This window comes from Toxorhynchites rutilus, chromosome 3, assembly GCF_029784135.1.
Source record: "Toxorhynchites rutilus septentrionalis strain SRP chromosome 3, ASM2978413v1, whole genome shotgun sequence".
NCBI classification, from domain to species: domain Eukaryota; kingdom Metazoa; phylum Arthropoda; class Insecta; order Diptera; family Culicidae; genus Toxorhynchites; species Toxorhynchites rutilus.
Genome location: NC_073746.1, coordinates 208,831,198 through 208,856,141, shown reverse-complemented (window position 1 = coordinate 208,856,141; position 24,944 = coordinate 208,831,198). Strand labels below are relative to the sequence as shown.

The 24,944-nt window shown below is 41.4% G+C and overlaps 3 protein-coding genes across 9 annotated transcripts in view; 2 read left to right on the top strand and 1 right to left on the bottom strand.

Annotated features, from left to right (window-relative positions):
* Positions 1 to 10,941, top strand: part of LOC129780016 (protein slit) — a 382,554-nt gene extending 371,613 nt beyond the window's left edge. For 5 of the 7 annotated variants that reach the window (XM_055787862.1, XM_055787860.1, XM_055787856.1 and 2 more), the window contains 5 exons: positions 12 to 227; positions 286 to 1,804; positions 1,872 to 2,043; positions 2,335 to 2,477; positions 10,801 to 10,941. In XM_055787862.1, the coding sequence (XP_055643837.1) occupies positions 12 to 227; positions 286 to 1,804; positions 1,872 to 2,043; positions 2,335 to 2,477; positions 10,801 to 10,887 (2,137 nt within the window). In that variant the 3' untranslated portion in view covers positions 10,888 to 10,941. The remainder of the gene's footprint in view (positions 1 to 11; positions 228 to 285; positions 1,805 to 1,871; positions 2,044 to 2,334; positions 2,478 to 10,800) is intronic. The other 2 variants (XM_055787861.1, XM_055787859.1) reach the window with 1 other exon arrangement.
* A 5,669-nt stretch (positions 10,942 to 16,610) lies between these two features.
* On the bottom strand, positions 16,611 to 17,851 carry LOC129773890 (uncharacterized). Its single transcript, XM_055777550.1, has 3 exons — positions 17,493 to 17,851; positions 17,335 to 17,394; positions 16,611 to 17,277 (listed from the first exon to the last, which is right to left on the bottom strand). The coding sequence occupies exons 1-3, from the start codon at positions 17,576 to 17,578 to the stop codon at positions 16,611 to 16,613; spliced, it is 813 nt and encodes a 270-aa protein (XP_055633525.1). The 5' UTR covers positions 17,579 to 17,851.
* Positions 17,852 to 22,141: 4,290 nt separating this feature from the next.
* On the top strand, positions 22,142 to 24,621 carry LOC129778633 (Fanconi anemia group M protein-like). The gene is made up of 3 exons (XM_055785658.1): positions 22,142 to 23,566; positions 23,625 to 23,733; positions 23,794 to 24,621. The coding sequence occupies exons 1-3, from the start codon at positions 22,349 to 22,351 to the stop codon at positions 24,405 to 24,407; spliced, it is 1,941 nt and encodes a 646-aa protein (XP_055641633.1). The 5' UTR covers positions 22,142 to 22,348; the 3' UTR covers positions 24,408 to 24,621.
* Positions 24,622 to 24,944: the final 323 nt, after the last annotated feature.

Genomic DNA, 24,944 nt, shown 5'->3' with positions numbered 1-24,944 from the left:
TCTATTTACAGGGACCTCAGCAATAACAAAGTGAGCATGCTGTCCAACCACACCTTTGCAAATTTGTCACGGCTCTCAACGCTCATAATAAGCTACAATAACCTACAGTGCGTCCAGCAATACGCTCTTGCCGGATTGAAGAATCTGAAAGTGCTATCTTTGCACGGAAACCACATCTCGATGATTCCCGACGGATCTTTCGCAGATCTACAATCGATTACCCACATGTGAGTATATAAAAACAATCAGCATGAAAATTTCATTTAAAAATGTATTATTTTACAGAGCCCTCGGCAGTAATCCACTGTATTGTGACTGTTCGCTGAAATGGCTATCGGAGTGGGTCAAACGGGATTATGTTGAGCCGGGTATAGCCCGCTGCTCGGAACCGGAGTTGATGAAAGACAAAATAGTGCTCTCCACGCCGGCCAGCCAATTTGTCTGCAAAGGAAAGGTCAGCAACGAGATCCTGTCGAAATGCGACGCTTGCTACACCTTCCCCTGCAAGAACAATGCGGTCTGCAGAGCTCTTCCCGAGCGGCAATACGAGTGCCAATGCCCGCCAGGATATCACGGGGCGCACTGTGAATTTATGATCGACGCCTGCTATGGGAATCCCTGCAGACATAATGGCACATGCACTGTCCTCGAGGAGGGACGGTTCAGTTGCCAGTGTGTTACCGGTTATTCGGGGCTGCGCTGCGAGACCAATATTGATGACTGCACCGATCACAAATGCACCAACAATGGTACCTGCGTAGACGGGGTCAATTCGTACAGTTGCGCATGTAAACCTGGCTTCACGGGATTACATTGTGAATCTAAAATTCAGTTCTGTGGCGCAGATTTCAATCCATGTCAGAATGGAGCCAAATGTGTGGATCATTCGACTTACTATAGCTGTGAGTGTGTGCCTGGTTATAGAGGAGTAAACTGTTCGGAAAATATCGACGATTGCGTGAATCACATGTGTCAAAATGGGGGAACCTGTGTTGATGGCATCAACGACTATGTTTGTAAGTGTCCATCCGACTTTACCGGAAAATTCTGCGAGGGAACTCCCATGGTGGCAATGCTGTATCCCCAGACTTCTCCGTGCCAACATCACGAGTGCAAGTTTGGCGTTTGCTTCCAACCAAACCCTTCGAGTGCCGATTATGTCTGCCAATGTGCCCCCGGTTACTCCGGGAAACGTTGTGAATATCTTACCAGTTTGACGTTCCTCCACAACAACTCTTTCGTTGAGTTGGAGCCATTGCGGACCAAACCGGAAGCAAACGTGTCAATCATATTCAGTAGTACCCAACAAAACGGTGTTCTTCTGTACGATGGTAACAATGAACATTTGGCTGTTGAGTTGTTCAACGGCAGAATACGCGTCAGCTATGATGTGGGCAACTATCCGGTTTCAACGATGTACAGCTTCGAGATGGTAGCGGATGGGAAATACCATCTGGTAGAACTGATTGCAGTGAAGAAAAACTTTACTCTCCGGGTAGACAGAGGTCTTGCGCGCTCGATAATCAATGAAGGCACAAAGGATTTCCTCAAACTAACCACTCCAATGTTCCTCGGAGGCCTGCCAACCGAACCTGGCCAGCAGGCGTACAAGTTGTGGCACCTCAGAAATCTAACCAGCTTCAAAGGATGCATGAAGGAGGTCTGGATCAACCACAAACAAGTTGATTTCCTCAATGCAGCACGCCAGCAGAAGGTAACCCCCGGTTGTGCCCTGCTGGACGCCGATAATGAGGGGGAGTCCGAAGACGATTTCATGCAAGAAACACCCATGATATTGAAGGAGGTAATTTTGTGCATCAGCACAATGTGTATTTTCGCAAAGGACTAATGATATATGTTTGATTTTTAAGGTGGACCCTTGCGAAAACCATCAGTGCAAGAGAGGCGGTAAATGTGTGCCAAACGGCAAAGGTGGATACTCCTGCAAGTGTAAGAATGGTGCCAAGGGCAAATTCTGCGACCAAGGTGAGGGCTCAGTGTCGGTAGTCGTCGACGAGGATCCCTTCAAAGCTCCCTCTTCCGGTATAGCAAATTCCAGATTGTTTCAATTTTTGTTTCGTTGAAAATGCATTCTTACGGATTGGTAGTTTGGCACCCATGAATGAAGGTTTTCACTAGCTGAAAGTGTTTTTTTTTTCTTTCAAAAGCAGTGAACATCTTCTTCAGTCTGCATGGAATGTGAATTATGTTGGAGGTTTATTTGTACTCCCGGTTGGAGGGAAAAGATTACCTTGCATGCCCGTAGCTAGTATCTGTGTGCCTATACTATCGACGCCGAGCGATGGGGTTTAAACTATTTTTGTAATATTTCAGGGTCCTCCACCTGTCGGAAGGAACAAGTGCGAGAATATTACACGGAGAATGACTGCAGATCCCGACAGCCACTTAAATACGCGAAATGCGTCGGTGGCTGCGGAAATCAATGCTGCGCAGCTAAAGTTGTACGACGAAGAAAAGTAAGTCAAAAATATCTACTATTGATGTTTTCAACTTCATTGAAAACTAATGGTTACTACGTTAGTAAAACACGTCTGGTTATGACTAGTTGTACAGACAGAATGAACATTTTATTTAAAATCTAATTCATGGCTTACTATTATCAACATCCCCTCCTTAACCATGAATTTGTTGAATTCCAAGATTCTTCACTGCTTCAGTATGACGGCCTACCGGAATGGGTTTGGTAAGAACATCCGCCTTCTGGAGCTCGGACTTTACGTGATGCAACGAGATCGCCTTGGATTCCAGTTGTTCGCGTACAAAGTGGTGCCTTAGATCGATGTGTTTGCTTCGAGGTGAATAACCGATCTCCTTTTCCGCCAAGCAGATTGCGCTTTGATTATCGCAGAAGATCGGGACAGTAACATCAATCTGAAACATCTCGTTAAGAAAACCACGCCACCAAACAGCTTCCTGTGTTGCACCTGATAGAGCCATGTATTCCGCTTCAGTTGTGGACAAAGCCACTGTTGGTTGTCGCCTACAACTCCACGCCACTGATCCGCCACCGTACTGAAAGGTATACCCTGTGACAGAACGACGAGTTTCCAAATCGTTGCCCCAATCCGCGTCACTATATCCTTCGAACGATGGTTCAGCTTGCTTGTGGAAAGTCAGCTTCTTGGATTTTGTGCCCTTCAGGTACCGGAGAATTCTTTTTGCCGCTGCCCAGTGTATCTCGTTAGGATCACTGTTGAAACTGCTCACTGCGTTTACGGCATAAGCGATATCCGGCCGTGTGCAGTGCGCCAAAAACTGCAATCCTCCCACCAATTCACGAAACGGAACCTTTTCCATTTGTTGCTTCTGTTCTTCCGTTCTTGGTCCTGCTTTCGTCAATCGCTGATGTGGGTCCATGGGTATCGACACTGTGTTGCAATTGGTCATGTTGAATTGCTCCAGTAGTTCCTCCACATACCTTTCTTGATCCAGCATAACAGCGTCCTTACTTCTGGTGATTCGCATGCCGAGAACCCGCTTGGCCTCTCCTAGGTCTTTCATGTGGAACTTCGTCATCAGTTGCTTCTTCACGGTGTCGATCCAATCTTGATCCGTCGAGAACAGCAAGAAATCGTCCACGTATACAGCGACCACCAGAATAGTATTTCCTTCGATCTTGAAGTATACGCACGGATCGAAGCTAGATCGCTTCAAACCCATACGCTTCAGCTCCGCATCCAATTTCGTGTTCCAGACACGACTCGCTTGCTTCAATCCATACAGAGCCTTCAGCAGACGACAAACTTTCTTCGGAGACTTCCTATCAACGAATCCTTCAGGTTGCTCCATATAGATTTCTTCGTCGGACAACTCTCCCTGAAGAAACGCTGTAACGGCATCCATTTGGTGTATACGCATATCCTGCTGCGCTGACAGTGCCAACAGAAATCGAATGCTTGCGAGTCTCACCACCGGTGAATACGTCTCGTTATAGTCGACTCCCTTGACTTGCGAGAACCCTTTGATGACGAGCCTTGCCTTATACTTCTGCACAGATCCGTCCGAGTTGAATTTCCGCTTGAAGACCCACTTGCACTTCAAAACTTTTCTTCACTCATCAATGATGGAAATTTCATTCACAGGTTCAGCTTCCGACTTCTGCATGGCATTTCCGCTAGCTTCGCTCACAAAGACGACGTCACGAGACACAAATACTTTTCCAGTCCTACGATTGAACACTCGCAGGCCCTTCGAATGCTCGGAATATCCAACAGATATGCCATCTTCGGATTTTGCATCCCACTTCAATCGCTTCGCCTTCGGAACATGGCACATTACTTTTGCTCCAAACACACGTAATTTGGACAGGTCTGGTCTCACACCGCTGAACCGTTCCTCCGGGGTCACTCGTAAGCCTTTCGTTGGTGATCGATTCGCCAGGAACGCAGCAGTTGACACAGCTTCCGCCCAGAAGCGTTTTTCCAGGTTGGCATCAAACAACAGACATCGTGTCCGCTCGACGATCGTACGGTTCGCTCTCTCCGCTAACCCGTTCTGCTCTGGGTTGTACGGCACCGTGACTTCATGATGAATCCCGGATTTGCGAAGAAAATTCTCCATCTCTCCATTCACATACTCCTCTGTGCCATTATCCGTCCGTAAGCGCTTGATTCTTTTGCCGGTTTGGTTCTCCACCATCGATTTGAAGTCTTGGAAATACTGCAACACTTGCTTCTTCGACTTCAAAAAATACACATGAATTTTGTGGCTGCTGTCATCAATGAACGTTAGAAAATACCGGCTACCACCGATTGACACGTTCTCCATCGGGCCGCATAGATCACTGTGGATCAATTCCAGAACTTCTCCTGCGCGGTTTCCACTCTTCTTGAAGGGGCGACGAGAATGCTTGCCCTGCAAGCACGCAACACATGACTGTACCTCTGCATCAACGAAATCGATTCCTGTTGCTATGGACCGAAGCATCTTCAAACTGTGCACGTTCAAATGCCCCATCCTTCGGTGCCACAGCACCATGCCATTTTCTTCCTTGACCACATACGAAACACGTTCATTCACCAAACAAAGTTTGTAGAGTCCGCTGCTTTCTCGTCCAATGGCCACTACCTCGTTGGAAGCCGATCGCACCTCACATGCATCCTTGGTGAATGTAATCGAATGGCCATTACTGCATATCTTACTCACCGATATCAAATTGATTGCCAAGTCGGGAATACTCAACACGTTGGACAAAGTAACGTTACACGTGCCATTGCCGACATCAGCTTCAATCTTCACGCTTCCAACGGCGTCTACCATCGACACAGCATTATTCGCCACGCTGATTCGCTGCTGGACTTCTTTAGCATCTTCCAAAGTAACTTCACCGTTGCACATGTGTGAAGTAGCACCCGAATCGAATATCCAGCTCACCTCGCGCTTGGCTGACGATTGCGTTATCATGAATGCAGTATGCTTGTCGGATTTGACCTTTTTCTGCTTCTCATCCTTTACAGGACATTCCGCCGCGTAATGCCCCAATCGCTTGCACTTGTAGCATTTCACGTTGGCCTTATTGAATGACTTGGATCCTTTCCGCTGCTGGGAGTAAAACGCACCATCATGTCCGCTTGAGCTTGAATCGCTGGAAACCTTGACGTCTTGAAGTATCTTGGCCTTTACCGAATCCGCTGTGATTTTCCTTCCTGATGCCTCGAGGCCCATTATCATTGGTTCATATACCTCGGAGAGTCCCATCAGCAACAGACTGGCCAACCATTCATCGTCAACCTTGAATCCTGCTTCACTCAGCTTATGACTCGTACACATCATCTCGTTTACGTACGCTTCAACAGTGGAATAGTCTCCCAGGCGAATACTGGTCAACTTACGAAGTAACCCAATCCTCCGAGTCATCCCGTCATCCTGGAAGGCTTTCTTGAGGTTACCCCATGCTTGTTTCGCTGTGCTTGCCGACTGGACCAGGCTATAATTGATCGGTTCAATACTGAGGCATATCGTAGCTAGTGCTCTCAGCGACCTCTCGTTTTCCGGATCACCTTCTTCCGGTGCATTCACAGCGTCCCAAGTTCCCTCACGGATTAACAGCATTTTGGTCGCGAATGCCCATGAAGAATAGTTTTCTTGGCCTCGAAGACGTTCCATGGCTGGCAGCGAAATCCCTCCACTGCCGGTCGATCTTCCTCTATCTCCGAAATTTCGTCCATTTCCGTCCCCGCCATGTCCGCTTCCGGTTCCGGAACTTCCGCTTCCAGCTCCAGCAAGAGACATCTTGAAATAATGTTCTTCAAAAAAAAAATTTTCACACTTGTTTGTCCGTAGCTATGGTACCTGGGCCCATAACCTAATGGTTACTACGTTAGTAAAACACGTCTGGTTATGACTAGTTGTACAGACAGAATGAACATTTTATTTAAAATCTAATTCATGGCTTGCTATTATCAACAAAAACTGGTATAAACAAAAAGCTTGAACCATTCAGAATCCGGAAAATGAACAGTAAATTTTATAGCAGCGATCATAGTATGCTTATCTGAAATCTTTTGACAGCAAATTGTTTGGAAAACCCATATCTTTCGACGGTAAAAAATTTACAATGATCCGCTTTGTTTTGAAAACTTGTGCATATGGAAGCCGATCTTGTGTGATGTGTTAAAACGTTTCCGTGAACGTACAACTGTTGTTCGGATACATCGTAATGGAACTTACAATCGGAAGCTGAGTTTGACGGTATTGCCAAAAAACACAACTCTCTACCGCAGTACCATCCGGAGAATTTGCGAGGAGGTTATCGTGATTGCCGTGCCTGCAAGCAACCAAACAAGACGCTGAAGCAAAATCTGGTGGCAAAAACCAGCGCTCGATAGTTTTACAACAACGTTTTGACGAAGTACGAAGGATGCATGCTGATGGATGACGAAATGTACTTAAAGATGGATTTTGGACAGCTCCCAAGACTGAATTTCTAAAAGGCCACTGTCAGTGGAAAAGTCCCCCGCAAATTTGTAATTCCTGCTGCTCACGATTACTCAGGGTCATTGCAAACTGCTTATTCAGACTCAAATAGAACCTAACAACCCACAATTTCCCAGGAGTTCGACATCCACAATTATCAACAACGTGTTAACGTACGAAACTTTATACGACGCGCTCTTCTACTTCCGGAGACGGTCACGAACAGAAAGCAAGACCACATAAAACGGACAAAAGGGAACAATTCCGACAGGCCGAGCACAATTATGCTCTCCTTTACTCAAACCAAGGGATTGCTAAGATGGCCGCCTTTCAGTAGCCAGCATAGAAAATCATGAGCATAGAAATCATAACCTAAAATTCAAAATGAAGTGCTCCGCGCGATTCTTCGGCTGTGATTTGAATTGCAAATCGTCAAGAAAGCTTCCGGATGGGTATCCAAACATCGCTTGCCAAAAAAAAACTATCCAACGTAATCAAATATTAACATATATGACTCCAAACATTAAACAATACGTGAGCCCCCTAAGCGCGAGCCCTGTTTTATGCTGCCTACGCTCAATTTGCATTGGATGGAATAGGGTTGCCAGAGCCCCGACTCAAACCGGTCCATTGTTAAGTACGCGGGGTCTCTCAGATGAGCTGGCACGGAGTTTCCAATGACCCTGTAAATTGACATTTGGCTGATTTTGTTGTCTGTAGTTCAGTTTTATTTTAGTGATGGCAGAGTCCTTTAGGCAATTATGAACGGATTTGGGTTTGTTTTGACAAATTTGGGTTTGTTTTCGCTGATAAATTTGCCACGAAACTCTTGATATGGCGAGAGATATACAGCTGCGTACAGAAAACGAAGGTTCTCGTCACAAACGAGACAATGGACTCGAGAAGAGTGCCTGCCGAAGCGTCTCCTTCCGTTTTATTAAAGCTCACAAAGGACCGGTGAAATATTGGCCAGATTTGGTCTAGAGGTACTTAAAATCCATGGGCCTTCCCGGAATTTGTCAGTGAGTGATTGACTCATGCACTTTTATTTTGATCATGGCTCTCACATTTTCTGACTACTGGTGTACACAACATTCAATATGGATAGTTGAATGATTTCTGCATTTTTAAAACATAGTTTCCATGCTGGAAAATCTTTTTTTTTTTTCGCTTTCGTTATTCGCGATGAGCTAGCCAGACTATTCCGCGGATAATTGGGATCTACTGTATATGGAAAAAGTAGAGTAAAGAGAAAAATATCTGACGCTTCCAAGGTTGGTGGTTACTGCCGTAGCAGAACAGACCAAAATGATATTTCCGCGAATAATGGTGCAGCTGGGTCTGGTTATATAGTAGAACGCTGATTATTCGCGGAACTTGATTGACGGAATCGCCACGAATAATTAAAACAGTTAAATTAAATGAAGAAGGCTAAAAATGAGAAATGATTCAATTATAAATTTTATTTCATTTTACTTATTTTTTTCAATCTCCACTATTATTTCTGCTAATGCTGATGGGTCATCTATTATAATTGTTTTAATATTTATATAAAAATATTCAATAACATGCTTGATTTGATATAAAAATCTCAAAATTTGATGCTTTGAGCCCAGCGTTGGCCCCTAGGGACTGGCGTTAAGTTTTTCGGTTGGAGTGTGCTGACTGACTGGGACTGACAGTTGCAAAATAATAAAATAAGAATATATACGGTTTGTTTTCGGATGTTTCGCAAAGTGTGACTATTTTCTTGTCGAATTGCTTCCCGACCGACACTGATGTTGTGCAGATGCGCGCTGAATGGGAGCGCAGCAGAAAAGAGTTGGGGCTCAACGTGTTAAAATCTAAATACTAAAAATTTTAAAAAACCAAAATCAAAAATAATAAAAGATAATATTAAAATAAACTCTAAAAATCCAACAATCAAAAAATTAAAATCTTAAAATCTGAAAATTTCAAAATTTTAATATTTTAAATCTAAAATTTGAAAACTAAAATTTAAAAAATTAAAATTTAAAAATTTAAAAAATTAAAAATTCAAAATTTAAAAAATAAAAAAAAAATAAATTTAAGATTTTAGAATCACATCACTTACCACGGTGAATCCTGATTTTTTCTTAACCATTCCTACTAACAACTATCCCTTCCATGATAAACGCTAGGGAACCACGCTATAGAGGCGACCCTTCTGGCGGTTAGTAGGTGGGGACGGAATTTTCTTTGGTACGAACTGATCGATTGCATAAACAACAATATTCGAAAAAACGGCTGAGACTGCGTTCGCGTCACAATCCCGAAGTTCATCGTCCCAGTTGATATGATAAAAAAAAGCGATCATTCCAGCTTTACGATAATCGTAGGGAACGGTGTCTTTTGTACTACGAAACGAACAAGCCTGACGGAAACGTAATGTTACTTGCAGCGGTGGATGATGTCTGCATCGTTTGACTAGTAGTTCGAGTGCCTCATGAACCGCGCAATTAAAAGCAAGTTCGCGGCTGACGAAACAAAGATCGAGTCGAGATCTGTTGTTGTCATTGAAGATCCCATTCAATTGCTGAAGATCAGCGGTATTATAGCAGTCCAGCAAAGATATGTTGTACTAGAGCCATTGATGCGAAAGTGGTAGAATCCTGTATCAGTCTTGGTCCAGTTGATTGAAGCCAGGTTGAACAAAATACAAAATATATCGTCATCAACATTCATCGTCGATAAGACCCAAAAAATCGAATTGATGTGTTGTTTTACCAACTCAAAATCGCGAAGTCGGCCCGGAGAAAGATATACCACACAAAAAAACACATTTTTTGTTGGTAGGGTCATAGCCACCCACACTTGCTCGACACCCGTAGAATTGGGAGAATTGGGTAATTTTTGTACTAGTAGCCCGAGAATGATCGGTTCGATAAATCATATAATCCGGACCGACGATTTGCTTGGAAAGCGTATTGCCGTTCAGTCAGGTTTCAGTGAAGGCGTATATATCGTAGCAAGCATCAGAGCACGCTAGTTTGTACTGAGCTACGGTTGTGTTCATGCCTCCGACGTTCTGATAGTAGAGCAATACTTCCTCCTCCTGGATCAAAGATGCGATGCGAATTTTTCCATAGGAACCGTCGTGGAGAGGAGTCACTGGAAATGTGGGGGAACTTTGTACGACGGTGTAGTGATCATTTCCTGCTTCGGCACAGCATATACTTTCAAGCAATTACCTGAGAAACCAAGCTCGGTAACTTGAGCGGTGCGATCGGGTGCATTTTGATGAGTAGCTATTTTGAAGATAGTCTGACAATTGGCACCTCGTTTTTTGATCAATTATCTTCAAATTCACGAAAACAAATGTTCACTGGCCATGAACGGGTAGACAGAGCCTTTTCTCTGTGCGCTTCGTCGATGCCTTTGAAGGACACAAACCGGAGCGAATTGAGATGTGTCCCTTTAGGGAATATCCTCTTCCTGGGGACGTGCAAGGCACGCGCAGGGTATCCGCCTCTCCCTCTCGCCACCATCAAACGAATCGCCAAGATCATCAGTAATAAACAGAAATTATTCAAAAAGACGGTGAAAGTATTGTTTTTCATTTTTATCGCGAAGCCCCTCTATGTACCGAGTAGTAAGCCAACACAATTCGATGGGTCTTTTGTTACTGAGATTTCTGGGAAGAAACAATGGATAATCACACGTGGATACACGTATTAACTAAATGCATTTGTATTCCAGTAATATTCTGAATTACTGTTTTTTTGTCCGATCTTTATACCGTTCTATCGAAACAGAAGTGATGAATTGATGACTAGAAGATATTGATTGTTCTGTATAATTGTACGATAAAATACTAACACTGGCCTTCCCTTGTGTTTACAGGTACGCATGGTGTGCAGCAACAATACCAAATACATTAAGCACCTTGATATCGTGCGCAAATGCCATTGTACAAAGAAATGCTACTGACTGCAAGACGCGACTACCCGAACAACATCAACAACACCACTACCAATAGCAACAGTGCAAGTAGCAGGATTCAATAGGATAGGATTAGATTTAGCTAGTTTAAGGACCGCTGATAGTGTAAGAAAAGAAAACGCAAGTTCAAAATGGGTCAACTTTGTGACCGACTTCGACAAAGATGAGGTAATGCAGAATGACGATGCGAGTGTGGGGGTGGCCCCGGATGCCACCGATGAGCCCATGGATGACTTCCAACGACTGCTTAGACAGTTGGAACAGATGAAAAGTAAACCACTGTTCAGCCAGGATGAGGAGGAAGAGGTTAAAGAAGACGATCACTTGTTCGATGACGAAGAGTACGAAGACATCGATTCAATGATTCACAAGCAAAAGCCTAGAGACGAAGAAAGCAATAAGAAGCTCTTCGATGATGATGATTACTATGATGACTACAGCGATGAAGAGCAGGATGATAAAAGATCCAGCCAAAACCACAAAACATCGATTAATTCTTCGTCCGATAAAAAAGATGTTATGCAAGACTTTATGAAAGGAAAAACAGCATCACATCGGTTCAAATCCCGGTTCGACGATTTCGCGGACTACAATGACGAGCTTCTTTCGCCTGGCAGCCGGAAGCTCCGGAAAAATGATTCAATCAAAGTTATCTCAACTCCAAACGGAAAGGTGGGAATTGTATATAAAGTGGAGTCGAAATCCCCCGAAGATGACGAAGCAAAGAAGTCTAAAATCAATCCGAATGGAACCGCGGAGATTCAGCAGAAAATTACACCCGTTATAACCGCAGATGGCAAAGTGGCTCTCCTGTACCGTGGTGCCTCGGACAACAGCGAAACCTTTCGAAACAAATACGAACCCATTACCAATAAGGACATTCTGACGCAAATGATTGACAATAATGACAGAAGTTTTACTAGTAGCAGTAGCGGTAACGCTAACAACAGTATTAAAAATATTACCAATATTTATAATAGTTATAACTCTAGTTTTAACAACAACAACAACAACAACAATGTGATCATAGGTCCGGTGTCGATCGAATCTGATTCAATCGATAGCTCCATAAACAATAGACAGCTAGTAAACATCACGCAGACGGACAGTGTGCCCCCTTTTGAAGCGACGTCAAGTTCGCTTGCAGAAATCCCAAGTACTTTTATTTCTACTGCCACTATGACGACTACAACGACAGCACACCCACACACAAACGAAAACGATAGACTTCAGCAGGAACGTCAGGAGAATACACTTCTCATCAATCGTCCACTCTCCGAGGTTTTAGGTATTAAGAAAAACAGCAACGAGCGGCATTCGCTCGGGGATCGCGGTAGCTACACTATGAATGGATTCAGTCGGTCCAGGTTCTACATCAACCGACGAACCACACCGGCTCTTCCTCCTAGAGTTATCAAAGATGACAGTGAGGAGGAATGGTCGAGCGCCAGCGACAATTCGGTGCCAGAGGTGATAAATCTTGCCATAATTCCGGCGTTCGAACATGAGATAGACGAGAAATACATTAGGCCTTATGGCGATGACCAGTATCAACGCAACCGCAACCGGCATCATTACAACAGCATGGCTCCGGGTCATCCCACAGTGCACTGCGCAATGCAAGCAGTAATCGCGTGGGTTGCGTTGGGAACATTTTTCGGCATTGCGGGAGCGCTCTTCCGATCGAGGGGGAACGATCAGGTACGAGCACTGCACTGGTAGAAGTCATTGTTATGGCATTTTGGCCGAAATGATAGTTACAAATTGAAAAATAAAATACCGAAAAGCTGATTCTGGAGAGCTTAATTTTAAACCTAAGATACAAACAAAAATGACTGTGTGGTAATCTACATATTATAGACATCGTAGTACAGATGAGACATTCAATCCAACAGGCTAGATTTTGATAGACTGGAACCAGTAGATATCATTTGACCGCAAGAAAACACAGTCGACACTCCTGCTTCTGTTATTTCATTATCGAAATCGAAACAGAATGATTAATTTAATAGGCAGGCAATTGTTATATAGGTAGAATTAAAACTTATTTATTGGAAACAAAACGGAACAAATGATCACATATGTCAATAGCTGTAAAATATGAGTACATACAGTATTTAATATTGTATTGCTCGTATTCAACAGTTATGTATAAAACTATAACTTGCCATTGAATTAGACGTTGCATTTCAAATTGTACACCGATTCACCAGAAGAAAACACTTATACTAGTTATTATTGAAATGTTCAAACAGAAGAAGATATGAAGAAATTAACAAACAAAGGGTAGTCGCGGAAATGTTATTTTTTAACAGCAAAAACAAAAAAACGGTGCATGTAAATTGGGCAAGCATTTATTTTTCACTGATAGGATATGTATTTAAACAAAAAAAAAGCTGTCTCTTGAACTGGAATTGCCTTTTTGAAACGATGAACAATTGATAGAAAGAAAAAAATCATGAAAATCATTACTGGAAAAAATGGCAAAATGAGTCGTGCAAACACATTTTAAAACGCTGGTAACAGTTTGCAAGCATACAACACAAATCGGAAAGTATATTTTATTAACAAGACGACGAAATCGTAGCTAAAGAAAAATCCTGTTGATTAGTTTTGACAGAGAGTATTTATGATAATTTCCGTTTCATTTTTTTCACCCTCCCATCCCTCACATTGATCTAACTACAGTGGTGTCTCTCCCGATGTAACATGTAGACTCTGTAACAACGTTACGATATGGTAAACGAAGTTAGAAACCTAAGCAACGGCTTTTGCCCACGGCAAACACCTAATGGAGGAAATAAAAATAAACACTGTATCTTCTAACCGAATATACTCAGATGTATTTGTACCAATGCGCATACTATTCAAACTGTACTATTCTTGTATCCTTTATAAAAATCATTGTCATAATCATTTTCCTAAGAAGAAAAAAAGCAAATTAGACCATTGGGGCGGAAGAGAAACACGAGCGATGTATTGAAATGGTCTATCTAAGAATGCCATCATCAGTTTTTGAATCATCAAAACTCTTTTATTTTATTTACTCTTGTATAGGCAAAAGTTGCTAAAATATACTGTCTTATACACAAATTTTATTTAACACCTAGCGTTTTCTTCTCCTGTTTCCGAATGATGTCCTTTTGATTTCAGCCAAAGTGTTCAACAGAACATTGGGAAGAAAAAGTAACAACCATGCTAAATGACTGGAATATTGGTTTCTCCTAAGCGATCGAAAACTTCCAGTATTAGGAAGAATAAATCCAGGCTCCACACTCTTCGATATCTGTTTTCTGGAAGCATAGTAAAATATACACATACTATACACTTCCATAACTATAGAACCACTCCATTTTCTGAGTTTCCAGAGATATGTAAAAAGTTGGTAGTAGGCTAGAAATATTGTGGTGTGATTTTGTATTTCAAAACAAAAAATAACCGGGCAAACGTATGACGCTAGCTAATGCTCGGTCGGACATTACTAAAGGATCGTAACCTATGTTCCAAACTAACCGGACAATCAGTGAAGATTGGATTGCGTGCGAGACGCCGCCGCCTTCGACGGCGGGTCGGCGGTGGACTCGGATCTCGTCATCTTGGCGGCTTAGGTCACCTCGTTTTATTATCCCCGTTAAATGGGGACTTCGTCCCCATTACATTGACCCATTGGCGTCGAGTAAAACTTTTGTACCCGGGGTGGAAGAGTTGATTTGCATCCCCCTTCCGCCAGAAAAGTAAGAACATTTGCACCCAGGGAAGAGTCCGCGTCGCACCCGGGTGGAAGAGTCGATTTACACACCCACCCGCCGTCAGAAATCACGTTTATCCAATTTCTTCATATAAATTCGGTTCATTCTGCACCCCTAAAATCGTGCACCCGGAGGCACTGACTTCAGAATAAATTTCGAAAAACGTAAACGAGAGAACAAATTTTTAATGGAAATAGGTTGTTTCTGTTTAAGTTGTTTACTGCAGCGATTTATTCCGGTCACGAGCCTTGATAGCTTCTGATGTCAGCTATGTCCGAGAAATAGTGATCGTCTATCAGAATATGGTTGATCTGAAATTCTGTTTGATTTGGTGACCACCAATGCCCATTACAATGAAAGCTGTACCAAGCTCGTTTGTGCTGCCTCAGCTCTGGTAGATGGTATGACCATCGCGAAACGTTCGTACTATAGATCCTCTCCAACACACTTCCTGCAGCGCTATGATGTCAAACTTGCGGTTTTTCAATAGGGCGGAATTCACACGAGTACTTCTGATGAATTTGAGGGTTCGTCAATTCCACGTTCCGAGTTTCCAATCGTTAGTCCGCTTCCGTCGCCTGGATGCCCTGGATGTATGTCGATTAGTCCGGTTCTTCTTGTGAATCGTGCGTTGCTTGGTGTTTTTGTGGTGCGGCTTGCAAGGCTGCCTCACTACCTCGATGGCGGCCCATCGTGATATTGCTGTGTTACGTCTCAAGTACCATCAGGACTAGAGATGGGCAAAACAGTTCACTTTGATAAACGGTTCACTCACTAACCATTCATCTAAGTGAATCAGTTCTTTTGAACCGTTCTTTCGCTCTTTCGTTCAGCGGTATTAAGAACAACATAGAATGTTAGCTAGAACCCAACATCAATAGACGCTTATTAATTGATATCGTTGAATTGGATAATGTACGTATGGGATTTATATAGCTGCTTCTTCTTTAAAAGGCGCAAACTGTATGTGAAAATATGTTTATCGGTCGACAAAAGTTTATGTAATAATTTGATGCGCACAAAACATGTGCTATTTTTCATATTCTCTTTTTGTAAGATCATATTTCATAATGTTCATTAAGGAGAAAAAATCAGCAGCGATTTTCACTAACAATCAATCATACAAACAATCACGATAACACATACACGCAATAGGCCAAACAATGAATTGAAAGCAATGAAAAAACTTTTTCTCAACATGCTCTCACTATAAGATTTTATGTTTACCTAATCCATGAATCGCCCCAGCTTCCACCAGATTTTTTTCTGATAATCAGGAAATATATGAATGTTACGCGGGATTGCAAGAATACATGAAATTGAAAATATATAGTTTTGCTTTAAAACTACGAAAATCTAATTCAATTTTTAACCCAAAATTGAGTATACATTAACAAAATAAACCCTGCGTTAAATGCATTTTGCTCATAAATGACAATATCGTTTTATTTTCCTTACAAGCGTTCTCGTTGTATTTATACATTCCGTCCAGCGCAAATCAGTTCAGCTGCACTCGTTCGTTCGCAAACAATTTGCCCGCAAACACTTCGTTCTCGAACAGTTCGTTCCCAAATAGTTCACTCTCTATCATTTCTTTTCTATACAGTTCACTCTCAATCATTTCTTTTCTATACAGTTCACTCGCAAACAGTTCGTGGGGAGAACTACCGTTCTTTGAAAAAGAACGACCGTTCGTTCACTCTTTTCGGAGAACTAGTTCTTCCGTACCGTTCGTGAACGGTTTGCCCATCTCTAATCAGGACTGACCAAAGAAGCTTATAGCGGTATCAATCCGCTTCGAGGAGCTGTTTCCGAGTTTTTGTGGCTTTTCTTGGAGACTGGCAATGTCCATTGCTTATTGCATGACAACCTAAGCAGTTACCCTGAACCGGTGCTAGCCAGAAAAACAATTTTTGGCGATCGAATTTCTGACCAGAACGGGAATCGAACCCGGAACCTCCATTAAAAAAAATCAAAATAATAACTACTCTTTATTTGTTTCTTTCGGTTCGGATTTCCTCGAACTCGATTAACAATTAAAGGAGCATAAGTTACACTACTCTTCTTGATTTTAGGAAAAACAGGCTTTTGCTTCAGTTGATGGTCCAGCTCAATTTCCATCGGTTTCGGCTTGAATGATATGTGTTCACCCCATTCTGGATTGGTGGAAATTTTAGTCGTCTTCGATAGCAATGTTGATATATTAGGGACAAACTCTCGCTGCTTCGAATCCACCCTCTCCAAATAGAATTTATCTATAGTCTCTCCACCTTCATTTTGTGCAAACTTCAGCTTAGTTGACGATTTTGCTTTTGAAGTTTTTAAAACATCACTGGAATCATCGTCGAATCCACTCAGCATACATATATGTTCCGTCAGTTCCAAAAGATTACATATTGTAGGATCCTTGCTCGCACTTTTTCGAACTGCAATCAGCTTCTCTTGGATGCCATTCCAACTAAGATTCTCGATGGCCAGTATTTTGACGGAAGAAGAGTTACGCCGTGCCATTCGGATTATTTGCTTTCCAAGAATTTGAGGGTAAAAATCAGAGGTCAGGAAAAGTGCACATGCCTGTCCATTGTGTAGTATACCACATGCAGCATTTGAGCCGATTGCGAGATGCTCTCTGAGAATTGTTGGATCTATTAGCAAGCATAGAGCGTGAATTCGATTATTAACTTACTGCGATATTTTATTCAACAGATTCTCTACCTTTTCTCTCTCATTTCCGGTTACTAGAGGCCTAAAGAGATGAAATAAGTTTAATTCATCAGTTCAGTTCGGTTTAAGTTCAACCAATGAAATGTTTTGTACATTTAAAAATATGATTTGAACACTAACCATTTAGTTTTGAATGGCTGTACTAGTACATTACGAACGGTTTTGGATGGTTTTCCACTTTGTAACGTTTTTGTTTTGGCGTTCATGGTGTAAAGTAGTAATAATTGTGTTGATGAGCGAAGGTGATCAAAACCAAGGCGCGTAGAAGTATGTCCTAAGGTGGGCCAACTTGCTAAAACCACTCTTCAGCCATCTTGGAAGTCTACTGTGTTTTGTTTGTAAACAAAACACAATACGCTTGTGCCAAGCTCGCTTGTGATCAGTCTGTCTCTTTCACGCTTTAAGGAAATAATTCCCGTTCTGCTTTCTTCCGTACTGTTTTCATATACCGCTCCCCTATCCCACTTAGTGACGAAACGGCCTCACCTAGTACCATAGACCCGTCTTGATGAAAACATTTGATGGCATCACAAATCGAACATCGAACCAGGGATGCCAGGTTTGAAGACATGTCTTCATTTTGAAGACATCTGACTTACTGTGAAGACATTTCTCGCGTAACTTTTGAAAAGGTCCTATGTAACAAATGTAAACAAATCGAGTTAATGGATGCACGCTATTAGTTTTCAATAATTGAATGTATTACAAAAACAATCGTTCACGTATCTATCTTTTTGTCGCCGATACAAAAAATATCCAATGTACAGATTCAAATTTTAAGCACCCGGCTGTTACTTCGGACGCCACTTTCCTCCGACGGCCGAAACGTCCGAAGTAACAAAGCAGTCAAAACAACTCGCAGTCGTACTTCGGTCGTTTTGGGATTTGTTTCTTACAGGTGTTGTTATCTATTTCAGTGCAATTCAACGAGTGATAACAATAATAATCAGTCTTTAGAACAAAATACTGATATTTGGATTGTTGTTTATTAGTTAGTTTCAAATTTTTATAGTACAACGTAATATGTCCAATGTGCAAACGCGGGCAGTCAAAACGTCCAATGTAACATTTTTCGCTCCGAGGCTTCAACCTTAATCTCAAATCACGGAACAACAGTTACGATTGGTTTTACGGAGTTATTCTTGACAGCTAGTGGTGAAAACAGTGATAAAGATCGATAGCTTTTAAGGCAATTCGCGAAATAATGTTCGGGTTCAGATGATTGTGACATTGAATTTCTATTATTTTGGGCCTATACTACACAATAGATTAACCTAGATCTTTCAAACGATAGTTTTCCCGTTACATACCGTTTAAATGTCAATTAGAATAAACATTGAATAAGCTGTGAAACTTTGTTCAAAAGTATGTTATGAATTTTAGTTTCCTCCGATATGATTGTGAAGACATTTGAAGACATTTTTCGTAGCATGTGAAGATATTTGAAAAAATCATCTGGCATCCCTGCATCGAACGAAAGAACATAAACAAATAACCACACTGAAGGAAAATTGTTCTGTTATGTCAAATCGTCTCAGTTCCAGGGGTTAGACATCAATTGAATATAGGCTACCCAAAATCAAAATCAATATGGCGTCATTTGTTTACTAACATATCATTTACGAGGATTGAAATCATTGAAATCACGGAGAAAGTATGCTTTATTTTTAACTGCATGAGCGATTTTCATATTTCGGTTTCACATGGAGGTGTTCAAATTTAACATGGAATTTAAAGTTAGCCACTATTCGACTATATAACCGGACCGAGTTGTAAACAATAGTAATTGATAGAACCAAAATGTCAGTAAACCGCAGCATTATTTGGTACACTGGCAATATGAGGGATCTGACGTTTTAGTCATACCCCTGCTCAGTTCAAATCCAAATGACTACACCCAGAAAAATACTTGGTGGATAAGTACCCAATACCTTTGGTAATGCAAACATTAAGGTGCTCATACATTGTTTGGTAGAAGCCAAATATTTAATTTGACTTTTTTCCACGTTCGATGTTTGAAATTGTTTGCTACTGTTGATAATTGAAGAGTGACAAACAAAAAAGTGTTTGAACAAATTTGAAACCAAAATTTATCTGTCACAAGTGTCAAATATTTTAGCTCTGGATAAACAGTGTACGGTCACCTTAAGTATGTTGTCTAGATCTGAAAACATCAAAAATTTACACTCAATACAATCACATGACAAATAAAAATTGAACATAGATGCTACATGGTGAAATATACGCATCGGTCCAGTAAGAGCACGCTGATTGTATTGAGTGTGAATTTTTGTATTAAGTGTAAATTTTTGTGTGCATCTATGTTTGATTTTTATTTGTCACATGATTGTATTAAGTGTAAATTTTTTATGTTTTCAGATTGATTTGCCTCCCTAAATCACCATATCATCACCAGATGTTGACACTGTACATATGGCGTCGCGGATCTGTCAAATCCCTAATATAATCTAATATGGCCTTAATTGCGATCTAATATGATTAACTGTTGAACGATTATCCTCATCATGTAATACAATTCTTTTAACACAGAACGAGACTGAAAGTTTTTCTTGAACTTCTTCAGTTCATTCGTCTCGAACCTTCAAAAAGGCCCTTGGAAAACTTTACTTTATCCGCCGTCGCCGTCCAGCTCGTCCAGCAACGATGTTGTCCAGTCGGTGTCCTCACCCAGAATGAAAGTTTGCCTCAGCGAGATCATCTGTTTATATCCTAGGCAAATATTCCCCTTCGTTCTTCTTCTTTTAATTTGTTCACGGAGACTTTACATCTTACGATTTCCCCTTCAATGCTCGTCGGTAAATTGCTCGTTATTGACAGCTCTGTTCGGGAAAGTACACAAATGGACAGAACAAATGTATGAGGAAATGGGAATGCTTCCAATTTTCATCAATTTAAACCATATACAGACTATTGTAATGTATAGCATATCAAACAAATCTTAGGGAATTTTCGATTCATTTGGTATGTAAATCACCAATATCCGTTCGCGGCAAAAATAGTTATTAATATTAACTTTATTTAAAAAAAAACGTGACCTGTTTCTGATTTGGCACCCTCAATGAAAGACGTAGTTCTGCATCAAAAAATCCATAATTATTTTCGCTTCCCAAATGACGCAACACGGAGTTTCTAGATCAACATGTCAAAAAGGGCCTATCTTCTATGATCGATTCTCTTCATCTACATTCTCTTTCATTAAAAACTCAGCATTAAGTGCGATTCACATACAACATTCACGTCACGTTGCGTCAATTAGTCTTCCAAGCAGTTCTTATGCAAACATTCACATACACCGGCAACGGCAACTTCGACTTGCCGTTGCTGGTGTATGTGAATGCCTGAATAGGAATTGCATGGAAGAATAATTGACGCAACGTGACGTGACGGAACGTGACGGAACGTGAACGTGACGTGGATGTTGTATGTGAATTGCGCTTTGACAGCATTTCCTGATGTGTTCGACGATAACTAGTGTGCGAACTGGCCATTTATCTGGAGTCACCCAATGCGGGACAACTGCCGCCACAACTTACCTCAAGAACGCTGCCTTCGCAAATGATGACTTCATTCGGTTATTGTCACCCACCACACGAATATGTGTAGCAACGAAGTGGACTGGTTGGGAACCGAACGGAAAACCGACGGTTGAGGGGTGAGTGGATGGTGTGTCGTTACTCTCACATCATTATGATGCAATTATATGATTGGCAGTTTAATGCCACACAACTAGTGTGAAAGAGAACCTCGTGTATCAAACTACATGGCAAAACTGGAGCAAAATCTGTCTGAAAGGCCGTGATTATCGAAAGAGGAAGACGATGAAAAGCATCGATCAAAGAAGATAGACCCTTTTGACATGTTGATCTAGTTTCGATTGCATTGTAATGGTTCGAGACATTTTTAATGCGGGCGCTACACGATTCGTCCAACGTCAACGGCTCGATGAATCGACAAATGTTGTGACGAATGTGCTGCTACACGGTGAAGTGAATTTTCAATTCAATGCACTCGGTCCAAACATTCGGCGAGTATTTGGATCGAATGTTTATTGTTTTTATTTACCATCAAAAACGTTAGGAAACTGGATGACGATGCGAGTATTGAATTGATGCCGTAGCAATTGTACAGATATCGAGCTGTAAATTAAAAATGCTTGAAATCAACATTATTAAACTGCAATATTTTGCCGAATATTTTGAATTTTATGAATCAATTTCATAGTTCCTTCATCTAGAACTTGTCAACAAACCAATCTGTCAAAGATAGATTCGGATGAATCGTGTAGCGGTGTATCGAATGTCATCGAGTGTCGAATCAACGAATGACAAAAATCCTTTGACTCGTGCCACTCGCGTTGGAAGGTAATCCACAACGAACGGATTACCTTCCAACGCGAATATTTGACACAAGACGGGTCTATGGTACTAGGTGAGGCCGTTTCGTCACTAAGTTGGTTAGGGGAGCGGTATATGAAAACAGTACGGAAGAAAGCAGAAGGGGATTTTTTTCCTCCAAGTGTGAAAGAGACAGACTGATCACGAGCGAGCTTGGGCACAAGCGTATTGTGTTTTGTTTACAAACAAAACACAGTAGCCTCCCAAGATGGCTGAAGAGTGGTTTTAGCAAGTTGGCCCACCTTAGGATATACTTCTACGCGCCTTGATTCGACACTCGACATTGGAAGTTCGTAGCTCGTCAGTCGACTTCACGATGTGTCGAATCATCGAGCGTCCAGCATTCGAGGGTGTTCGTAGCATCGTGTAGCGCTGGCTTAAGGACATTGATCGATCAATCAATTAATCGGACACCACTATTTACAAGAAAAAAATATCTGGCGCTGCTGGCCACTGTTGATTGTCTAAATTTTTATGTTGCTCGCAGTGCAGGTGTTGTAGCATGTGCATCCTATAAATATTGAGACCCTCGTGAATATTGTAATAACTTGTGAAAAACAAATGTGGCCGACAATGGCATCGCTTCATTCTGCTTGTTCAAATGAAAACGTGCCTACATTGCCGATAACTGCGGAGGAAGGTTGTGATCTGGTAGCAGAGTTTGTAGCAAATGATCATCGATTTCAGATGGGAATACAACATCCAAATCCTTATGCTGGGTTCAGTCCGTATACTGGAATTGATTGGCTTTATCCAATCGATTGCTCTACGCCAGATTATTTGCCACTAATCGCTGAAAGAGTGTTTTATCACAATTCGTTAATAATTCTTCCGACCAAATTCGAAAAATCCTTCATAACCGCTGTATTGATGCATAACGTGTATCGCTGGTATCCGTTGGGAAAAATTGTTTACATAACCTCAAAGCGCAAACTAGTGGAAGGGCAGCAAAGGGCATGTCAACAATTCATGAAATTTAATTTGATGGATGTAGCAGAAATGAATATGAGGGCAAAAGATCGAATTTATTTTTGGATGGCGAAACGAGTGTTTTTTATAACTACGCAAATGATGCTCACCGATTTGGGAAAATTGTCCGAGATATTGAATAAAATCAAGCTGGTCGTTATTGATGAGCCACAAACTGATAATACCTACCATACCAAAATCATTCAGAAAATAGCGGAACATAATAAAAATTTCCGTATCATGTGTGTCTGCTTGACTTCAAGTAAATCGATTGATACTAGTCTGCTGAAGGAATGGCTCATTACAAACATTGAGTTACAATGGGCCAACCCGTATGGAACAACTGACAAATGGTTGATGAACAAAAAGGAAATAAGCTGTATCAGCACTCCGTCAGGACCTACTCTTACGGCGCTTCTAGTAGAGCTGGCAGCTATTTCGCAATGTTATATCAAGGATTTACGTCTATCGAAATCGCTTTCCAATTTATCGTTCGAGAATATAACCATCGCACGCATCCGACAAGAACGCGAAATATATGAGCAATCAGTCCTCGCAGGAACTTTACGGCCAGATCATTACAATATTATGCAAAACTTTCATTTGGCGGAAAAAATGGTTCAAGCCTATCGCATCCTAGAGCGTGACGGTATTGTGGCTCTTCTCGAGCATCATGAACGGTCCAATGATATTTATATTCAGACCATTCAGAAGTTTAGCGAGTTCATGAATAAACTCAAACAGGGCATTTATACTATACCGCACCCAAAGTTTCAAACATTAGACAATTTTTTATGCGAATTTACGCAGGTAATTCATCCATGTAATTGGTTCCATTTTCCATGCACACCTTTTGTCCTCATTTCAGAAAAGCCAACATGCACGGATCCTGATAGTGGTGGAAAAGCTGGATGCTGCATTGATTATTCATGGAAACTTGAGGAAATTTCCAAGTGTTTCGCATAGAGTACTAATCGGTAACGAGAATTTTGTTTTAGAATATAGTTTATAATGCGACAAAGTTATTCTTTACACAGATTCCGATTACTCGCATTACGTTGAAATGTTCCGCAGTGGAACCGTTAATATTTTGATCGTCCCGGTTGAAGTTGAACCGGCAATCGATGTTGGCGAAACGGATCTTATCGTTTTGTTCAGTATGACGGATCAACCAAGGGATTTTCTGGCGCGTATTGCACGCACAAGGGGCGCAACCCCAGGGGCTATCATAATTCTGACCACCGCAGGATCGGAGGAACAGGAAATTAACGAGATAATCAACACACGCCATATGCATTACTTGGAGAATCGAAATATTATTCCTATCGGCGTGGATTTGTCAGGACTTATGGGGCAGACATTTCCATCTTTGATTCCTCCTGGTTTCCAACCAAAAGGAAAGCATATCGTTTTCAATGATCCGCTGGTTCAGTTTGAGATCTCTAATAAGCGTTTATCTGCTAAAGATGTACTGCCGCAGGCTGGTGGGAAGCGAAGATTTATTGACGTATTATCGGACAGGCCCAGTATGCTTGACGTAGTAAATGGACAGATGTACCACGAGGTTGTACAAATCGACCTCATGGAGGTACGCGTAAGTGCTCAAATCGACGAAGTCAAAAGAGAGAATTCAACATTGTTGTATCAGTGAGCGTTATTCTTTTTGTTAAAATAGTTTTTTGTTTTATTTTATATCCTTATGACATGTTTTTCATGATATTTTTAACGCCTTCCAGGTGTTTGAAGGTACACTGAATATGTAGTATTTTGTTTGTGACGATTGAGTCACAAATCGATAAATGGTTTTGTTATTGTAAGGTTTGTTCAATTAATGCTAATACATTTGCAAGTATTTTGATATTTAATTCACAGTAATTTTCATTAGTTTTTTTCATCCTGGTGTCTTAAGTCAGGTCAAATATGCGGGAGTGGTTTAGCAGTACACTTGAAAAAAACAATTCGACAATAAACTGTTACTTATAATTGATTATAGTGATGAAACGAATAGTAGTTTGGCCGGATACCAGATACGGGATATCCGGCAAGCTTCGAGGTCGGATACTTGGATATTAACCCATTAACGACCAAGCTGTACAAATATATTTTTTTAACGAAAGCCATTGGTGCAATTTTGTATATTGGCGTTACAGAAACCCCAATCTTCAAGATTTTTTTTTGTTCTACCGTT

Coding starts and splice junctions, on each gene's coding strand:
- LOC129773890 (XM_055777550.1), bottom strand. CDS start 17,578: ATGAACGCCAAAACAAAAACGTTACAAAGTGGAAAACCATCCAAAACC. Junction 17,395..17,492: donor CAGCCATTCAAAACTAAATG/GTTAGTGTTCAA, acceptor TCATCTCTTTAG/GCCTCTAGTAACCGGAAATG. Junction 17,278..17,334: donor CTGTTGAATAAAATATCGCA/GTAAGTTAATAA, acceptor AACAATTCTCAG/AGAGCATCTCGCAATCGGCT.
- LOC129778633 (XM_055785658.1), top strand. CDS start 22,349: ATGTGGCCGACAATGGCATCGCTTCATTCTGCTTGTTCAAATGAAAAC. Junction 23,567..23,624: donor TTTTATGCGAATTTACGCAG/GTAATTCATCCA, acceptor TCCTCATTTCAG/AAAAGCCAACATGCACGGAT. Junction 23,734..23,793: donor TTCGCATAGAGTACTAATCG/GTAACGAGAATT, acceptor TTCTTTACACAG/ATTCCGATTACTCGCATTAC.